This window comes from Helicoverpa zea, chromosome 5 (genome assembly GCF_022581195.2).
Source record: "Helicoverpa zea isolate HzStark_Cry1AcR chromosome 5, ilHelZeax1.1, whole genome shotgun sequence".
NCBI lineage: Eukaryota > Metazoa > Arthropoda > Insecta > Lepidoptera > Noctuidae > Helicoverpa > Helicoverpa zea.
Window position 1 is genome coordinate 7,266,524 of NC_061456.1, and position 17,304 is coordinate 7,283,827.

The 17,304-nt window shown below is 33.6% G+C and overlaps 2 protein-coding genes across 2 annotated transcripts; both read left to right on the forward strand.

Moving 5' to 3' along the window:
- Positions 1-49: 49 nt before the first annotated feature.
- Positions 50-9,526, forward strand: LOC124630661 (cuticle protein 19-like). Its single transcript, XM_047164626.1, has 6 exons — positions 50-93; positions 787-868; positions 1,106-1,210; positions 2,267-2,356; positions 9,090-9,202; positions 9,276-9,526. The coding sequence occupies exons 1-6, from the start codon at positions 50-52 to the stop codon at positions 9,499-9,501; spliced, it is 660 nt and encodes a 219-aa protein (XP_047020582.1). The 3' UTR covers positions 9,502-9,526.
- A 2,016-nt stretch (positions 9,527-11,542) lies between these two features.
- LOC124630476 (endocuticle structural glycoprotein SgAbd-5-like) lies at positions 11,543-13,139 on the forward strand. Its single transcript, XM_047164399.1, has 3 exons — positions 11,543-11,595; positions 12,214-12,341; positions 12,844-13,139. Exons 1-3 carry the CDS (start codon positions 11,587-11,589, stop codon positions 13,067-13,069), a joined length of 363 nt encoding a protein of 120 aa, XP_047020355.1. The 5' UTR covers positions 11,543-11,586; the 3' UTR covers positions 13,070-13,139.
- The last annotated feature ends 4,165 nt before the right edge of the window (positions 13,140-17,304 follow it).

Sequence of the window (17,304 nt, forward strand, 5' to 3'; positions counted from 1 at the left end):
TTAAATGAAATATTTATTTCTCCATATTATTATTTTGTATGAATCAAACATGGTATGTATCTCACTAAAATATATTGTACACTTGGAAACCAGGTATATGGTGTATACCTAGTTAAGTATACAACATACCTATTCGATATTCATTTAACTTTAAGTTGGTGGTAATATTCTAATGCATTTGAAATATCTGTCGATACTTACAGCTTCCGGATATGGTTTGAGTCTGTTTTGTTATTTACCGCCAACAAATGATTACACCTAGCTGCGGTTGCGGTGGTTGTTACAGACTACCATACAAATATATGGAAAACGTTAATGGAACACCCGTGCAATATCGTAAAACATTTGCAATAACAATTGAATATTATTTACGAGCTATTTCGCAAGTGTGCAAACGTGCACACTCGATTATATATTTGCCGTGTCGCACTTTCGGAAATATCCTTCATAATGTTAAGGATATCCGTTTGTTTTTCTATGTTCTTAGTAAGTTAGTAAGTGTGTTGATGGCTTTGACAATTAATGTTAGCTATTGTGAAATAAAAATGTAATGTTTCAGGTCCTCAACAGTTTGATAAGGAGATGTCACTGTGTTGTGTATACTTAGTGAGTGAATGTGAAATATAATTATTTTTCTGTACAAAAAACCTGCCTGCCTTTCGTTTTATTTAAATAGTCTTCTTAATTGTTTGTAATAAACATTTTTCTATATCTGCATTATTATTCAGATCTATGTATCGTATGTAGGTATTGATTTAAAAACCCATTATATGTTATTCATTTCAGTGAAGATATAGAATTAAGGAGGATATTTCCAAGTGAATTCCCTCAAGATACTGTACGGAAAAGTGGTTCAGCAGATCCAGAGGCAAGTGAAACTAGAAAGCTCTCATAGTTATCCTGAAATATAGAGCCCAAAGCTAGCCTTACATAGCGAAACGTTTCTCAATTTATAGATTTATCCAAGCCTTCTTATGTAAAAAACTAGACCGTGGATGTCGTGCATAACTTTAAAGTAAATAGACAAAATAATGCTAATATTGATCCCTTACAAAAGAATTAAGTGCCCCAGTTACATCATTGAAATCTAAAATATTACTTTCAGCATTTAGGTCGATTTGCCGAATTAAAAAGCTATTTCAAATATCCTAAAGCGAAAGTAAACGCCCATTTCGAGGAATTGATTTGCTATGAGAAGAATGACAAAAAGGTATGCTACATATTTAAGTGTATATTTAGGGTCGATTTTTCAATTCTTAGTAAACTTCTATCTCAGAATTTAAATAAAGCGGTTTGACATATATTCTACACATATGTATATGTTTAAACAAAAGCTGCCAAGTCGTCAAACATATTCTTCAGATAAAAGCTATCTGGCGATTGAAAAATCGGCCCTTTAAAGAATATAAGGTGGATTGAATATGATATGTTTCAAAATATCATAATATCTTTAGGTATAGTACTTCTTTTCCCGACTTTAGGAACCGCTGACGGCGGCTATGATGCTGACATCATCAACAGGAACAAGGCTAAATCTGTTGGTATACCCGGCAACAATTTATTTATTTATTATTTGGAAGACCAACAGCATTAACACTAAATAATTATAAAATGACTTATGTAATGCAGCCAATTATAGTTCCCCACTTTTAAACTAAAATAATGCTTTTCTAAAAAAATAATTATTGTGAAAAAAAACATTATTAGTATTAAAGATCCTTATGGCATGGTCATGATGACCTAATGGAAAATCATAAATTAAAAACATGCCCCTGGAATTTATGCCTAAATGTATGCGATCGTCATTATTATTATTTATTAGCTACCAAAAATAAACGGTTTTAACTAATTTTATTTCTTACAGCCTTGATTTTCTTTAACTCTACTACTGTCAATTTTTATTTTTTCAAAACATTAATTTTATTCTAATTTAGAGACAATTCAATAAACAGCCCTCAAGCTAAGACTTATGCCTTTCTACCGCGTTACTAAAACGGGCTACAGTTACTAAAACTACTACCTAACCAAAACTACTACCTAATCTACTGAAACTGTTAAAGATATAATTTTCCAACATTTCATTCGCAGACGGCGCAGTCTTGTTCTTCCATACTTCTCTGTCTGATATCAACGACAATCGACATTCTTTGCCTTGCTTCTCTAAAATAACTTTTGTTTCTAAAGCTATTGATACAATAATTCTGTTTACGCTATAAAGCTCATCTCTTTTCCTGGAAATATTAATTGCTGTGTCAATCAATTCTAGATGTGTAGAATAGATGTAGACCGCTATTCTCCGGAAGAGGACATGTACTACATGTCTCCGGCAGCCGACAGTCACGTGGATCGTCGCCGAGTCTACTGCTTCATGCTGCTCTGCTTCACGGAAGACGAACTCGACCGAGTGGTGGCTTCGTTTTAAATATACGATGTTTTGGGAATTTGTGATTTCATTTTCATTTTGATATTAGACTTTAGAGAGGAATGTTTAACTTGATAAGTACTGTTATTTTCTGATTATATTGATTTCCGATTATATTTTCTTGATTGATTTCTGATTATGTCAACTGCTGGGCACACACTTTCCGATCTTTTGACCGTGTCCACCACTCTCGACGATAGGCGATTAATTTCTGATAGTTTCATATTTAATAGATTTTTTCGCTTTGGAACTGATGGATGAAAATTACTTGAAATATATCCGAATTACAATGTTCGTTTGTCATTCAACGGTGCCATGCTACAAGCCCATGATGCAATGTCAGTTGATAGTGATGTGAAGCATTTTTGATACCCTTTATTAGTAGTAGGCATTCTCTCATTTTATATAAGTAAATGTTAGAAACTGCATTTCTACACATGGAAGACATTCTCATTCTCATATTTACAATACATACCTAGGCTAATACGTGCCAAACACAAAGAATTTTATTAGGTACAAGCCGTTTTCCCGCGGTTTCACCCGCGCAAATATAGCCTATGTTACTCGTGGATAATGTAGCTTTCGAATGGTGAAAGGATTTTTAAAAACGGTCCAGTAGTTTTTGAGCCTATTCATTACAACCAAACAAACAAACAAACAAAGTTTTCCTCTTTATAATATTAGTATAGATGACAAGTTATTATATTATTATTTTATCTGCCTTGCAGCCATTGGTGTTGCCTTGGAGCCATTTTGTCTCTGTTGCACATTGGATGTTGCTTGAGACATAAGATTGTTATCAATTACGCCTAGACTATTCACGACTATTACGTTATCCCGCGATAACCAATCGTGTATCTTCCTATTGTTATTCAATATTTTATGCAAAATTACAATCTAAAAATGTACATTGATTAACACATGTTTTAACTGGCTCAAAGTGCGTCAAATTCCTGTATTTTTTGTTCCTGTACAAAAAAATTACCAGCTTTACAACAAAAACTCGTACTGACGTAGACTGCATTAAATCACTATAAATCAATCGGTTATTTAAATATTCATCACGTAAAGTACGCGTCATCTAATATCAAAATATACCTATGTATTAAATGTAATCAGTATGTACAAAAACTGAGAGGTAATTAGAGCAGTCAAAACAAGTCAAAGATTCAAATCACAAAAAAAAAAAATACCTATATCAGGAAATAATTTGCATGAAGAAGTAGCCAGTAAACCGCAACTACTGAACTAAATAATAATAGTATTCAGATTCTGACAAGAGTGTAACAACTCGATTGTTTCCCATGACCAAAAAGGTATGCTCCCAATGGTCCCGCGAATCGCGATATCAGTGAAGCAAGAGATTCTTCGCAATCAAAAATTGTTCGGACGCTCCGCGCATGCGCGTGCATCAGATTTCAAACGCCAGCATCCAATAAAGTTCACATAAGAGATAGTATCTACCATTTGGTAAGCACGGTATTTGTAAACTAGACTACTGTGAATGTTACATCTTCGTTTTATAGGCCACGGTTCATCATATCCGGTACTATTTGCATCCAAATGAACAAGAGCCCTTAAACAATACAAATTCTTACAAAACAAGGTATTTCAGAAAGTGGCAAATAAACAAAGTACACATGAAAAGTTAATAAGTATTTCACCATGTGTTGTAGAACTTAAGCAACAAGTTAAACGAAGTCTTCACCTTATGCAAATTTATTATGTGGGCTACATTTTATCTTTGATCTTGGCGACATAGGAAAGACTTACAGCTGACTTCACTGATACAAACATTTGCAATGTACCTATTGGACAGCAAAACGCAAAGTAAACGCTAACCGTCTTACCACAAAAACTTTTTAACGTCAGTTTAAGACTTGTCTAAAAAAATGTCAAATTATGACGTTGACATATGGTTCATTTTGGAGCCACATTTTTTTTAGACAAGTGTAAAGCAGTGGTTAAAGTTTTTGTAGTAAGGCCATTAATGTAGATACATATTTTAAAGTAAGCATTATAGGTAAATACCGTTGTCGTGATGAAATCACTATTTTTGCTATTACAGACTTAGTTAATATCAAAACTGTGATAAAGAACTAATAAAATCTAGAAAACATGGCTAAGTTATAGCCTACGCATAATCTCCCATGCATAAAACTTGACCCACTCAATGGAATGTAAATATTTGTTATGTAAAATAATGAGGTGTCATCTTGATGCCGACAAACTGTTATATCACATATAACCTTGTACTACATAATATTAATGCATATGATTTAACATGTTAATATTGGTTCTTTATGTCATCGTAAGCTCATCTTAGTGTTTAAAAGCTTGTTTATTAAAAGTTTGACCTGAATTTTGAGACGTTTATTCTTGTAAAGAAAGCGACGCGCGACGGGTGTCAGAGGTCGACAGCGCGGAGTATGGTTCAACGGTTCAGCAGACTGTGACGTAAGCAGACCGGTTGGGAACTAACCTCCAGTATCGATGAGAATGAAATGTATTCTAAAAGCTTTTGTAATTCGCCTACTTTTGTGACATAGATAGGCCTGTCAATCGGTTTGATATAGCAATCTGTAAGGTGTCCATTGTTTAAATTACACTATAAATAAGTGAATGGCAGTACTACTTTTTTCAACATATTCAAAATCTGTCGAAATATGTCTCATTCAAAAAACTAAATCCTTATCCAAAGTCCACAATGGTAAGTATCTATTTACCCACAGTCATTTTGTAAAGGAATCATTGCACCAAATAATAGTCTTGCACCAAGTAACAGATCGTTACATAAGAGTGCGGTGAGTCTGAGAGACACTGATGTTGCACTTATAATGTTCTCACATACAGTCTCATCAGAAACCAATTGGATACAATGTTTAGCGCAAAATGTAAAACCTTGACCTTTCCGACATAATTTTCGACTCCACGCTGTGGTTTATACATTTATTAATAAATTATGTTCTCGCCCTGAGCACTTTAGACTCTATTTATTGGGAAATAAATTCTAATTTGGATTTGTTGTTTGACGAAACTCATCTTCAAAATAACTTCGGCCGATGAAAATGCTAAAGGCCGAGTTAGTTGCTTCGACTGATTGACATTCCCATAACCTTAAGATTACTTCCAAATTCCGTGAATTTCCTTGGTTGATTATTAGATGTTTTGAACAATGATTTCCACATATTTAAGAAGTGGTAATTAATTAGATCAGTATTAATTAATAATGCGAATTAATAAATTAAATAAAAAATCAGCTAAACAACTGACGTTGAGAAATCATCAAGTAACTCCTCCCGCTGTGGGTTAGCAGCGGTGAGGGTGTCTGACTCTTACTGACTAAAAACGTTGTGTTCCGTCGTAGGCCTTTTTTGTACCAGGGCCGCGTTAAATCTTTCGAACAATCCCGCAGCCCCGGCAGGAGCAACGTTCGAGCTCAAATGGAAATACTTCTAAAATGTTTAATTATATTTTAAGCTAAAAACAATTAACTACTGATTCAAAGAAAATCTCATTCAAATGTAATTTGATTATAGAACTAGGTAAACGTGTCAAAGTTCTTTGGCCTCGTTAAAGGCTTTACTGCGGTCAAATACAAATAAAGGATTGTTACAAAAAAAGGTCGAGATGTGAAATAAACGATTTGCAAGAATGTTCATATGTTTATCTTACTTAATACACATAAACGCAGTTTAGAGGTCACAGGCAGCTCTTCACAAATGACCTACTTTATATCTAAGTATGTACATCGCATTTTATTTTTTGCTATTAGCATACACCTTCGTTACCATTAATCCTGAAGAATAAATGATTACTAAATGAACCATAATGCTTTTTCAATGAACTCATACTTAACATTGATTGAGTGAACGTTTTTCAAACATCGGCTTGACATCTTAACGTCAGAAAAACTAATTACCGTCCAAGCATTATGTCTAGTACTTTGTCGGTCTTTGTAAAAGCTAGACGATATTACAGAATGGGTCCATACATATGGAGGCGGCAAAGTTGCATAAATAGAAACACTATGAACTCCACCCAATCAATGTCTGACACTTTAAAAGAAAGCTGTTACTTGAGGTTACGACTGTTCTATATCTGAATAATTGTGAGTACATCGTGACTTATACAGGTATTAAAATGTTTTATATTATGTAATGTTTATCCATATTGAAATGTCAATACCTATTGTAGATCTAATCACTAATGTAATAGATAGCATCTTACGATGTTTAATAAAGCTATTACACACTCGATAGTTTGCCGAACCTTTTCTGCGAAGTTGACTGAATAGTTGCGTTGAGTAGCGACGCAAGTTGTTAACCTATTGCTTTAAAACACCACATGACGCCTATCTATAGGCAGAATTGAATCTACAAGCCTGTTCTCGAAAGAATCCGTCGTAAACAACAATTAGGCACGTCGTAAATTTCGACCCTTTACGACAGTATTGCACCGATCGATGTCTTCACATTTAATATGATGTAACTCAATTCCACTAATAGGGCATTAGATAAATGTGTCAAAATCATGTTAATAATTTCACCAGTTAGTAAGAGCGGCAATAAATCTTATTTTAAAATGACTAATGAAGAAACTGACTGATGTTCTCAATAGCCGTTGTCACCGTGCATTATGCACTCGTATACTATCGTCTTGTCTAGAGAGTTCAATTGTGACTGGGAAGAAACAAAGTCGTGGCCAAACGTCAACCTTACTTAATATATTACAAGTGAACCCACCATGTAATCCTGGCCATTCACTATAATCTCACATAGTGATTCATAGCCAAACATGAAATCTTCAACTAGGTACATTAACTTTCGTACTGAATAATAAAGTGTTATATAATATAACATTCCTTCCTATGTGCTTATTTACCTTTTCTTCTCATATACCTACTTGTACTTTATTTTTACATTGTCAATATTGTTTACCTTATTTATCTTTCAATCTTTGAACTCTATTTTACTAACGATTTGTATAATGTATTATTAATATCTCATGTACCTCATTTAGGTTACAACTATTTACTGTTCTCAAAGGATGTTATTAAGTAATTAGCCAATAGTGATTATTTAAGTTGTTATTTACTTTTCCATTGATTTCTTCATATAAATACGTGCCCTTAAGTTAAAGGAAGTCAGTTCTATTCCGACATTCTATTGTTAAACTTGTAATCAAATCTTAAATAAAATAATATTTTATTTTAAAGTCGTTTTTGCCACTATCACATAACAAAAGTGAATTAATGTTTTTGTGAGTGCTAACTATAACAGTTGCAACATTACAAGTAGGCGCTTAATTTGACTTAGCTACTGTTATGTAATTTTTATTCAAAAATTAACATAGTTTCCAGGGCAAATGTTACTTGGTCATGCACCCAAGTTGTTATTATGTAGAAATATAATACGAATTAATTTTACCATTTCGTAGATTTGCCATCCTGCAACTAGGAAGCGCTTCTCTTAAATTAATGTGAACTAGATCTGCTGATGGCGTTGTGACCTAAGAAACGAAATAGAGTGAATGTATTGCCTAACTTAAAACTTCCAGAACAAAATAGGGGTTAGAACTTAGAATGCAAATGTATTAAAATAAATAAATTGACAGGTTATGAATAACATTGTCAGTAAATGGATTAGGCAATGTAACTGCTTCGCCCACATGTGAATCTCCGGAATGTCATACTAATAATGAAGAGGTTGACCTATCGCAGGAATGGTTCCAATTTTATCTCCAACATAGGTATATGAAAAGATGATAGACTAGACATATTGAAATTTTAAAAAGGTCAGTAGTATGTGATACTTAGTTACCTCTGCAATAAAAAATGAATTTTGCATCAAAAATGCGATTAACACCCACTCATGTATCGTTTTCAACAAAATACAACATTAACGTTCAGAACAGTTTATGAATGATCAACATGAATATCCAGTTTCAATGAGTGATTTCAATACTAACGCATGTTTATTTAAGTAGACATTAATGATCACTGCTGATAACAATAAAGATATGCATTAAGTATTAATTCACGTTGGTATCTATTACGCTAACTACAACTTAGGCTTACAAATTGATAATAAAACTGCATACAATTACACTCGTCTCTCGTAAGACTGCTACTAGTTACGCGCATCATTATTTTATAATATAGTATCGTAGTATTACGAACTTTGTGTGCAAAGGTGAAATAAGAATAGGGATAACAACCTTTTGTAATCCATGTTAACATTGACATTTCTACACCCATTATTGCTTACATAAGAAAATTGCATGGTAAAATTAAATGTTTTCAAACACACGTGAAGGTTCTAAAACAACATCTATTAAAAGCATGTAAATATACAGTACACGTAGGTATGGGTATGGCACGTTCACCAGTGCACGCCACGACAGATGCTGCATCTTATGCTACACGGTAATAAGAAGCACCTTCCTGGCCCAACCGTTGTGTTGCAACGCGGTATTAGAAGAAATGCTAACGTTGGTATATAAGAGAACCGTTTGGGTACGTAATCATCCCACACATCAACTGTTCTCTGCAGAAGACAGCCGCAGAAAAAAAAACAAAATGAAATTGGTTAGTCCCAGTGCCACAATGGATTGTGAAAGTGAAAAGTGAATTGTGAAATTGGATTAACGAAAGGGTTTTTTTCAGTTTGTGGTTCTTGCTCTGGTCACCGCCGCGTGCGCTGCTCCCCAGAACCAACAGGACGTTCAGATTGTGCGATATGACGTCAACAACGCTGGACTCGACTCCTACAGCTTCGCGTAAGGAGTTGATCTAAATACGGCGGTATATATAGGTCATAGGCTTTTTTGTAATATGCCTGTTTGTTTATAGGTGGGAGCTGTCAGATGGATCGAAGCACGAAGAACAAGGCCAGCTGAAGAACCAGGGCACAGAAAATGAGGCCATTGCCGTGCAAGGGCAGTACGTGTGGGTAGGCCCTGACGGTGTCACCTACACTGTGACTTACCTCGCTGACGAAAATGGATTCCAGCCTCAGATCCAACAGGGTCCAGGGGGAGCTATCCCATCTGCGGTCGTCGCTTCTCTCTTAGGTTAAAATCACCAACGTAGTTTGGGAGTCTGTAAATACTCTTGAGGATGTATATAATATTTATATGCTGAATCATCATTATTTTAAGTTTAGCTATTATGTAATAAATGAACTGATTTATAATCTGAAGTTTCTCTCATTGCATCATAATAATGTGTCAAAGCTTTTCTTTGGCAAACATTTGGTAAAAATAAAATATGTCCTGTGCCTACCTAAAAAAGAAATATACATATGAGTAGGTCGTAGGTAACATGGCTGGTTGATTTTTGACTTTTCCTGAATCTGAGGAAGGTTAATCAAAAAAATCTGTACCTATGTTATTTTACTACTTCTGTAGGTACCTACGAGAAATGTCAAGCTGTTAGTAATTTTATCAAACTATTAATTGATACATTATGTTCTGTTCTATCTTTATATAATATTGTCATGGTAAAATGGTTTAACCGAATTATTTGAAATACTTTTGAGATATATTCAAGATGTGATTCAACCCGTGTTATGTAGTGAAATAGGAATTAGGTACTACATAAATGACACATTAAATACAGAATGATGACGGGAAATAGCCTGAGAGCAAGACTGAAAAAAGAAAAATATCAGCTAAGTCGCTTGCAAACTAGTACGAAAGTCTTATTTTGAGAATTAACTTTTAAAATAAGATTTTTATGTAATCCTACATGGATTTATAATTTTAATTTATGATAAAATATTTTTATGACATTTAATAATAAATTCGTTACCATCAGTTTCGGTATAGGGATTAACATTATTTGCATAAATCTTGTTTAAGAATTCACGCTTGTAATGTCGTTTATCATTTTTGATTACCTTAACCTTGAATTGGCGGCAAAATAAGAAGGATTGAGTTCCACCCCATAGTTTAAGTATGTAAAATATGCTAAAAATAACAATTAAGAAATTATTAACTTGCTGATGGGGTTTCCACCATATTATCCATCCCTTTCAAGATAATCGCGACGAACAAACAACTCTCATTCTAGTTTATCATATGTATCGATACTAATAAAATAGATAGTAAAATAAAGATAGTTAATTGTTTCACTGTTGGAAAACTAGATTATCCCCGAGTAACAGTATAGGCTGGGTATATTTTATCCGGGTACCGCGGGAAACAGCTAGTCAAATCTATTAAGGTGGTAAAACAAACAAACCAACATTTATGATATAAGTTCAGAAGATTATGTTCTGCTTTTGTTTTATTTTTATCATAAAAGTTGACATTTGTGCATCATCCTTATGTTAATGAAAAGGAAAGGATATGAAAACTAGTGTCATCAAAGTCAATATTTGAAATAGATCCACAAATTATACAAATTATTTTGGTATTATCTATTTGATAAGTTTAGCACCCATTCGTTGTTTTAGAACTTGCAGGTGCTATTAGGAAAGTGCTACAAAAATAATTATTCTATTTTAAATTGCTCGAGAAATTAAATAACTATTAGAAATACGTGTTATCATTACTACAAACATTTTCTAACAAATTTAACTGAGATTAGAATCTGATTGCATTCATACATAAATGTAGTTAATGAAGAACCATCCGCCGTCTCAACCTCTAACCTAATAGCTCAATTTAGACGTTTGGCATTCGGAAGTGTTTCATAATTGTCTCAAGGTTGTAATAAAACCATTATGCCTGTATAAACAACAAAACAAAAAAAGTTTAAAGTTACACATTAAGTAAAAACATGAGTCAAAAACTGTCAAAGCATGGAGTACCATTCCTACAAGACAAGCTTTTTAAGAGAAAAAATATAATTTATCCAGACTTAAATTAACTTACCTAATTACTAAAGGAAAGTAGTTAATCGCTTAACTAATTAAAATGTCAAAAAATACCTTTCCATTATTCACATTGAGAATCGACGTTCATAATATAATATAAAAGTTTTGTTTATTCTTAACATTAAGGGAATAACATAATATTAGGTATGTGTCAAGCGGTTCACCTTCTACTGGTACTGCTTTAGCATATATCAAATCAAAAGTTGTGCTAGATATAAAGACCGAATTTCATGTGAGATTCGTCACTTCAACGTATTCATCCGTAAAATCACCACTTCAAACATGAAACTGGTTCGTTATATTTGTGTATTTTGTGTGAAAAAGTGTTTAGTGAAATAGGTGAAAAAAGTATCAAATTAATATTTAAAAAGTTACATAAAATAAATTCGGTTCGATTTTTACGCAATTACCACTTCAGTTCCTCAATTAACTTTTAGAAATGCATTTTTTCTGAGAAAGTGCTAATTTTCCGATATGATTTTTCCAATAATCCAAGCAGTTTTTAACACTATTCGTGAATAAATATAGTTGAATCAATGTTGAATTGTTTTAAATACATTCCAAAATTACTTATATTACCTGTAAAAGTACTTTTTTTGTAACAATTTCTTAAGAATTTTAATTTCAACCAAAAATACTCATTATTTTTACTTTTTTCGTTCCTTATACAAAGCTATTTCTATTGAATTTCTGCACGATAATGTCAGATAATCACTTTTAAAATTATTATTATTTTCACTCTCACTTACTAATCATTTTCACTTGAAATGCAGATTTTCCAATTACATTTTGCACGATTTATTTCAAACACTTCATATCAATATGAGCATTATATTAATATTTATTACAATTCGAGCAGATTTTTTGGAAATACAATAACATAAACCGTGCTTTTTTATAAAATTTCAGATCGTAGTACTCTGCTTGGTCGCGGTGGCGGTTGCTGCCCCTCCCCCAAGAATAAACTACTCCCAGGACAATGTCCAAATTACCAAATACGAAAATGACAACCTTGGACTGGGCAACTACAGATTCGCGTAAGTTTCCAATTGTTTCTTTTTAAACTGTCTACTATTGTAGTTCAATATAATACCTATTAACTTTCGTATCGAGACATGAATTAAAAAATATAATTATAATAATCCTCGATGCACCCTTAAAAAAACGAAAGAAATAAAATATTCAGAAAAAACTCAATAGTGTTCCAGAATGCAATCTTTCAAGGTTCAAAGTCAAAGCAAAAATCATCAATATTAGTTAAACGTAATCAGGCACTTTTGTGGGCCCAATCCAAATATTTTGCAATTATGAATGAATGAATTTAAAATTCCTCCGAGATTAATGATGATGTCCTCCTAGCCGATTATCGGCTACGGCGGCTTTACTCATATAAGGAGATTAGCCAACTGTGCAGGGCATATTTTAGTGCACAAGCATTTGCGCAGACACACTCACCATTCCTTCACTGTCATAGCCTGATGGGACGATAATTCGACACGACCACAGAGATTACCTACTTACTCATAAGCTCCATTCCAGGTTTGAACAGACTGACGGACAGGCGGCGGAGCAGCAGGCTGAGTTGAGGAACGAGGGTCGCGAGGACGAGTCCATCGCAGTCAAGGGTTCCTACACCTGGGTCGGCCCCGACGGCGTGCTCTACCGCGTGACCTACATCGCTGACGACAATGGCTACCAGCCCGAGATCGAACAGGGACCCGGAGGCGGCGTCCCACCCGCAGTCGTTGCATCCCTCCTCGGTTAATTAGATGTTGTTATTGATTAAAATTACCAAATATGTATGTTAAAAGTTTGAATAAAAATTGAAAAACTTATTTTTGTCTCTCATTCTAGTGGTCTTGAAAATTATATTTCTTACTACTATTGTTACGAATAGTAAAAAGAAAAGTAAAGTAAAAATATGCTCCGACGATTCGCAACAATGAGAAAAAAGTCGTCTAGACCTGGACTGAGAAGACCACGTCACGTGAGTCGAATGCCTAAGGGCAAATGGTGAATGCCCACACTGACAGAGGTACTTTTTTACACTAAGGAAAACAAATATGGAGGAGAGGTAAAGGATAATGATCTAACCAGCAATGGAAAACTAGAGAGCGTAGTAGTGCGTTCGCTGTACCTATCTGTTACTTTTGCATATCGCCGGTCTATCTAGGTATAATATCTTTTTTCCATCATTATCATCATACTAATGTAATAGTAAACATTTTTCTAGAAACCTCTCTGTAAATATACTTATATTTGCAACAGCTGGCAAATTGATAAACTCGCAACGAGTCAGTATTACCACATTGTTTTCTCTATTAACAATGGCGTGATCTATGGTCATAATTATTAACTGCGAAATACTTTTGTTTATTGGGCAGTTGGCATTTCTCAGTTAGTTTAAAATGATGCGCATGAGATGGTAACGCCTACATATTGTGAACTTCTACACGACATTAACATTTATTATACGGTTGTAAGCATATCTGCGCCAGAGGCGGTACATTAGATAAACTTAAAGGGTTAAATAGCCATATGGGCTTAGGCATTTGCACATTACAATTCAGTTAGATCAAATCACTGCTGCGTCAAAGTAGCAAAAAGCTTCATATTTACATAAAACATATTAGAAGCATGTAGGATTTTCCCAACGAGTGTACCACCTTTTAATATGCACCTGTCACAAAACCTTTATGTGTAACACTGGTTGTCAACTCAAATCAATCGTAAAAGTATTAAACATGTATTTGGATCAAACAGTACCAATCTTTTCACCATTAAAAAGCTGATTGTTGAGAATGCCAAAGGGCCATTGTGCAAACTTTAATTAATTTATGCTATCCACTTGATGCAACAATTTTGTCGCAACTTTTGTTGTTGATAAAATGTACATTATTGTGCCCATGGCTTTTTGAATTGTAAATTCAAATGTATGTATGTATATAGTATTAATTTCCATATCTTACACACATATGTATTGCATTTTAATTGTCCAGTACCTATCGGACCAAAAAGAACCCCTGAGTGATAATCATTTGCTTATCAGCTTATTAGTTCCGTATATCAATCATATTATACTCTGCGGTACATATTTGCAAAATGTAATGATTAACTGAGTTTAACTCGTCTGCACTCGTCATTAAATGCATCTTATGATAAGCCTAAAAAATAACTTATTCATTTATAAGTACTGGAAGAGCTATGCACGCAAACTGAGTCAAATGAGAAAATGATTCACAATATTAGAAAAAGCTTCCTCACCGATATTTTGACTCTATTAAAATGTGGCATGAACAATAATCTATTCTCAACAAATTGTTCAACTCATGACCTGTTCATGAAAGTTGTTACTCGCTGTTATTTTAATCTTGATAAGCTTCCATTTCGCAAGTGGCATAGCACCCATAACTTTAAGTCGTTATCTCTATCTTTGCCTAGCTACATACGTATATGTAACAGCGGAAAAAATAACTCTTATTATTAATACCTCTAACGTAAGCAAAGCACTCAAAAAGATATTAATTAATGTAACACTTGCAGAACTTGTCACACCCAGTCATACCATTGACATGTATTAGGTACAAAGTAACGCAATAATTATTGTAAAGGAAAATTTGTTGAATATTAAACAGTTTTAAATACGTAGGCAAAGTAATAGCTACTCGTTATTGCTTGTATTGTATACGATGTTGAAAGCTTGCTCTAATTTTCGAAATATTTTAAATATTTATCTAACTATTGAATTAGATAGTTAGCAATGTCTACCTACGTCAAACATGATTGTAGGTCAAAATAAAGTCATTTAAAATATCTCTTGATATATCCACAAAAATAATTATGTATTTATCTACCTATGAACAAAACAGGTATTTTTAAGATACCAAATACTTTTACAATATTTTTATAAATATAACATCCATTTGTGAATCATCTTTAAGTCTGTACCATAATTGCTCAAGGCAGACTCCCACGCGAAGTGAAATCATTTAACATTTTTTCATAACTTGTCAGCTTTAAAAGTGAATCTTTTGTACAATTGTTTACATTTTTGTGTTGCCTTTCTGGGCCGGTCAAGTTCATGTTGTTGGGTCCACAATTTTACGGTTTCTCAGATCAGCAGTAGACGTTCTAAAGCTGAAATCATGATGCTAAAGATGAAAGAATATTTGCTAATATTCGACGTTTGCAATATCTCCGTGTTCTTCTTTGATTTGACAGTTTAATGCACAAACAGACCTATTTATAATCAGCCAATGTTTTATTTTTCTACAAGGACTACCTTACTTTAAAGACATAAGGAGATATTGACATATCAAGGGTAACCCCTCGGGCTTAAAGACGATAAGTCTCCAAAACTGTAAGTACCTCTTAAAATGTGACTCTGATACTCTGGGTCAAGGTAAATTAGCTTTAACGGAAGATTCGCGGCCTGTCCGGAAATAATTTAACTAATCGTGCTGCATTCAATTTTATATGGAGATTCAGTAATTATTTAATTTGAGTTAATAAATTATAACGTGTATACCTAGTTATTGGAATTTAGTATCGTTAAATAATTACGGAGTTAATAAAAGCTATTTGGTTAATTAATTGATGTGTTTGTCTATTGATGTTAACTGGCCTGTTGGTCGCTCGCAGTGATCACAATTATTCGATTCCAGGTTCAAAACCTGAGTCGGGCCGATATCTGGAGTCTGTGAGATAGCGGTGTCACACCCCAGCCTAGGAACGTTAAGCTGGCATCCCCAAATGGCCCGTGACTAATTTGTTATATCACATCAGAGGCCACCTGGTGGATTTGAAAAATCTTTGATATATTATATTATATTTGGCATAGCTATCAGCATAAATACGAAATATCTTTAATGAATGTTTTAAAAAGACAAATTACCTATTGCCAAACGACTATTACTGAAAAGTAATCTCGCGAAACAAAACTGCAAAACAACTTCACTTTTGCAACTTTTAGACAGCTCTATCAATCAATTTAGTAAGTCTTGACACTCAGAATCTACAGCGACACCAATCAGAAAAAGCCGATTTGATGAAGCCCTACTATTTGCTAGAAATATATTTGAAACCGCTCTGAATACCTAAGGTATTTTATTTCAGACATTACTATATATCTTCCATTTATTTTTGTACTTCTAAACAACACTCGAACAATTTAGGTAATATACGAGAATAATTAAATTAATAGAATTAAAATTCTTGCAGAATTATTAAATTACCAAGAAACGTACAAAGTATTATAATGGGTGTCGGGTTACTAAAAATCATTATGTCTATTGGCTAACCACGTTTAGGTACAAACACGCAGAGGTCAAAGGTAAATGTCATCTTGCATGATTATTGATTAGTTGATTTTCATTACCTTTAGTTAATAGCTCCTGATTGATTAGGTCACTTAATTAAGATTAAAAAATATAATCTTAACTGTACACGTAGGTGTGTGGTAAATCGATTTTTCCTTATAGCCACTTTCCCCGCAGTGGTTGACATTATTGACATCCCTGAACGCTGCAAAATAAAATAAGGAATGCCTGAATCTCCATATAACTCAATCTGTTTAATGTGAAAAACCAGTATACAAAAAAGAACACATACTGGTTTAAAATAGAATTATCGAACAATGACATTCTGAAAAACTGACAAAAGAATTATAAAGAAAATTAATAGAAACATCTTCACATATTCAATCCATGTGACGATAAAAAGACATTTCCTAATTGCTGTCAATCACACAAATTATAGTTATTATCAAATTCTGCAAAGTACCTACACACATACATGCATGCATATAATTAAAATCATAATTTCGAAAGGTTCCCATCAAATACGTCCTCAAATGTTTCGCGGCTTACCTTCGCCGTGTCGTAGGAGTGGTCAAATATACAAAACATTGTAACGAGATGTGCGTCAACTAATAACACTATGTTGTAATGCAATATTCCGAATAGTATAAAACATGAGTAAAGATAATTCATGAGCACATAG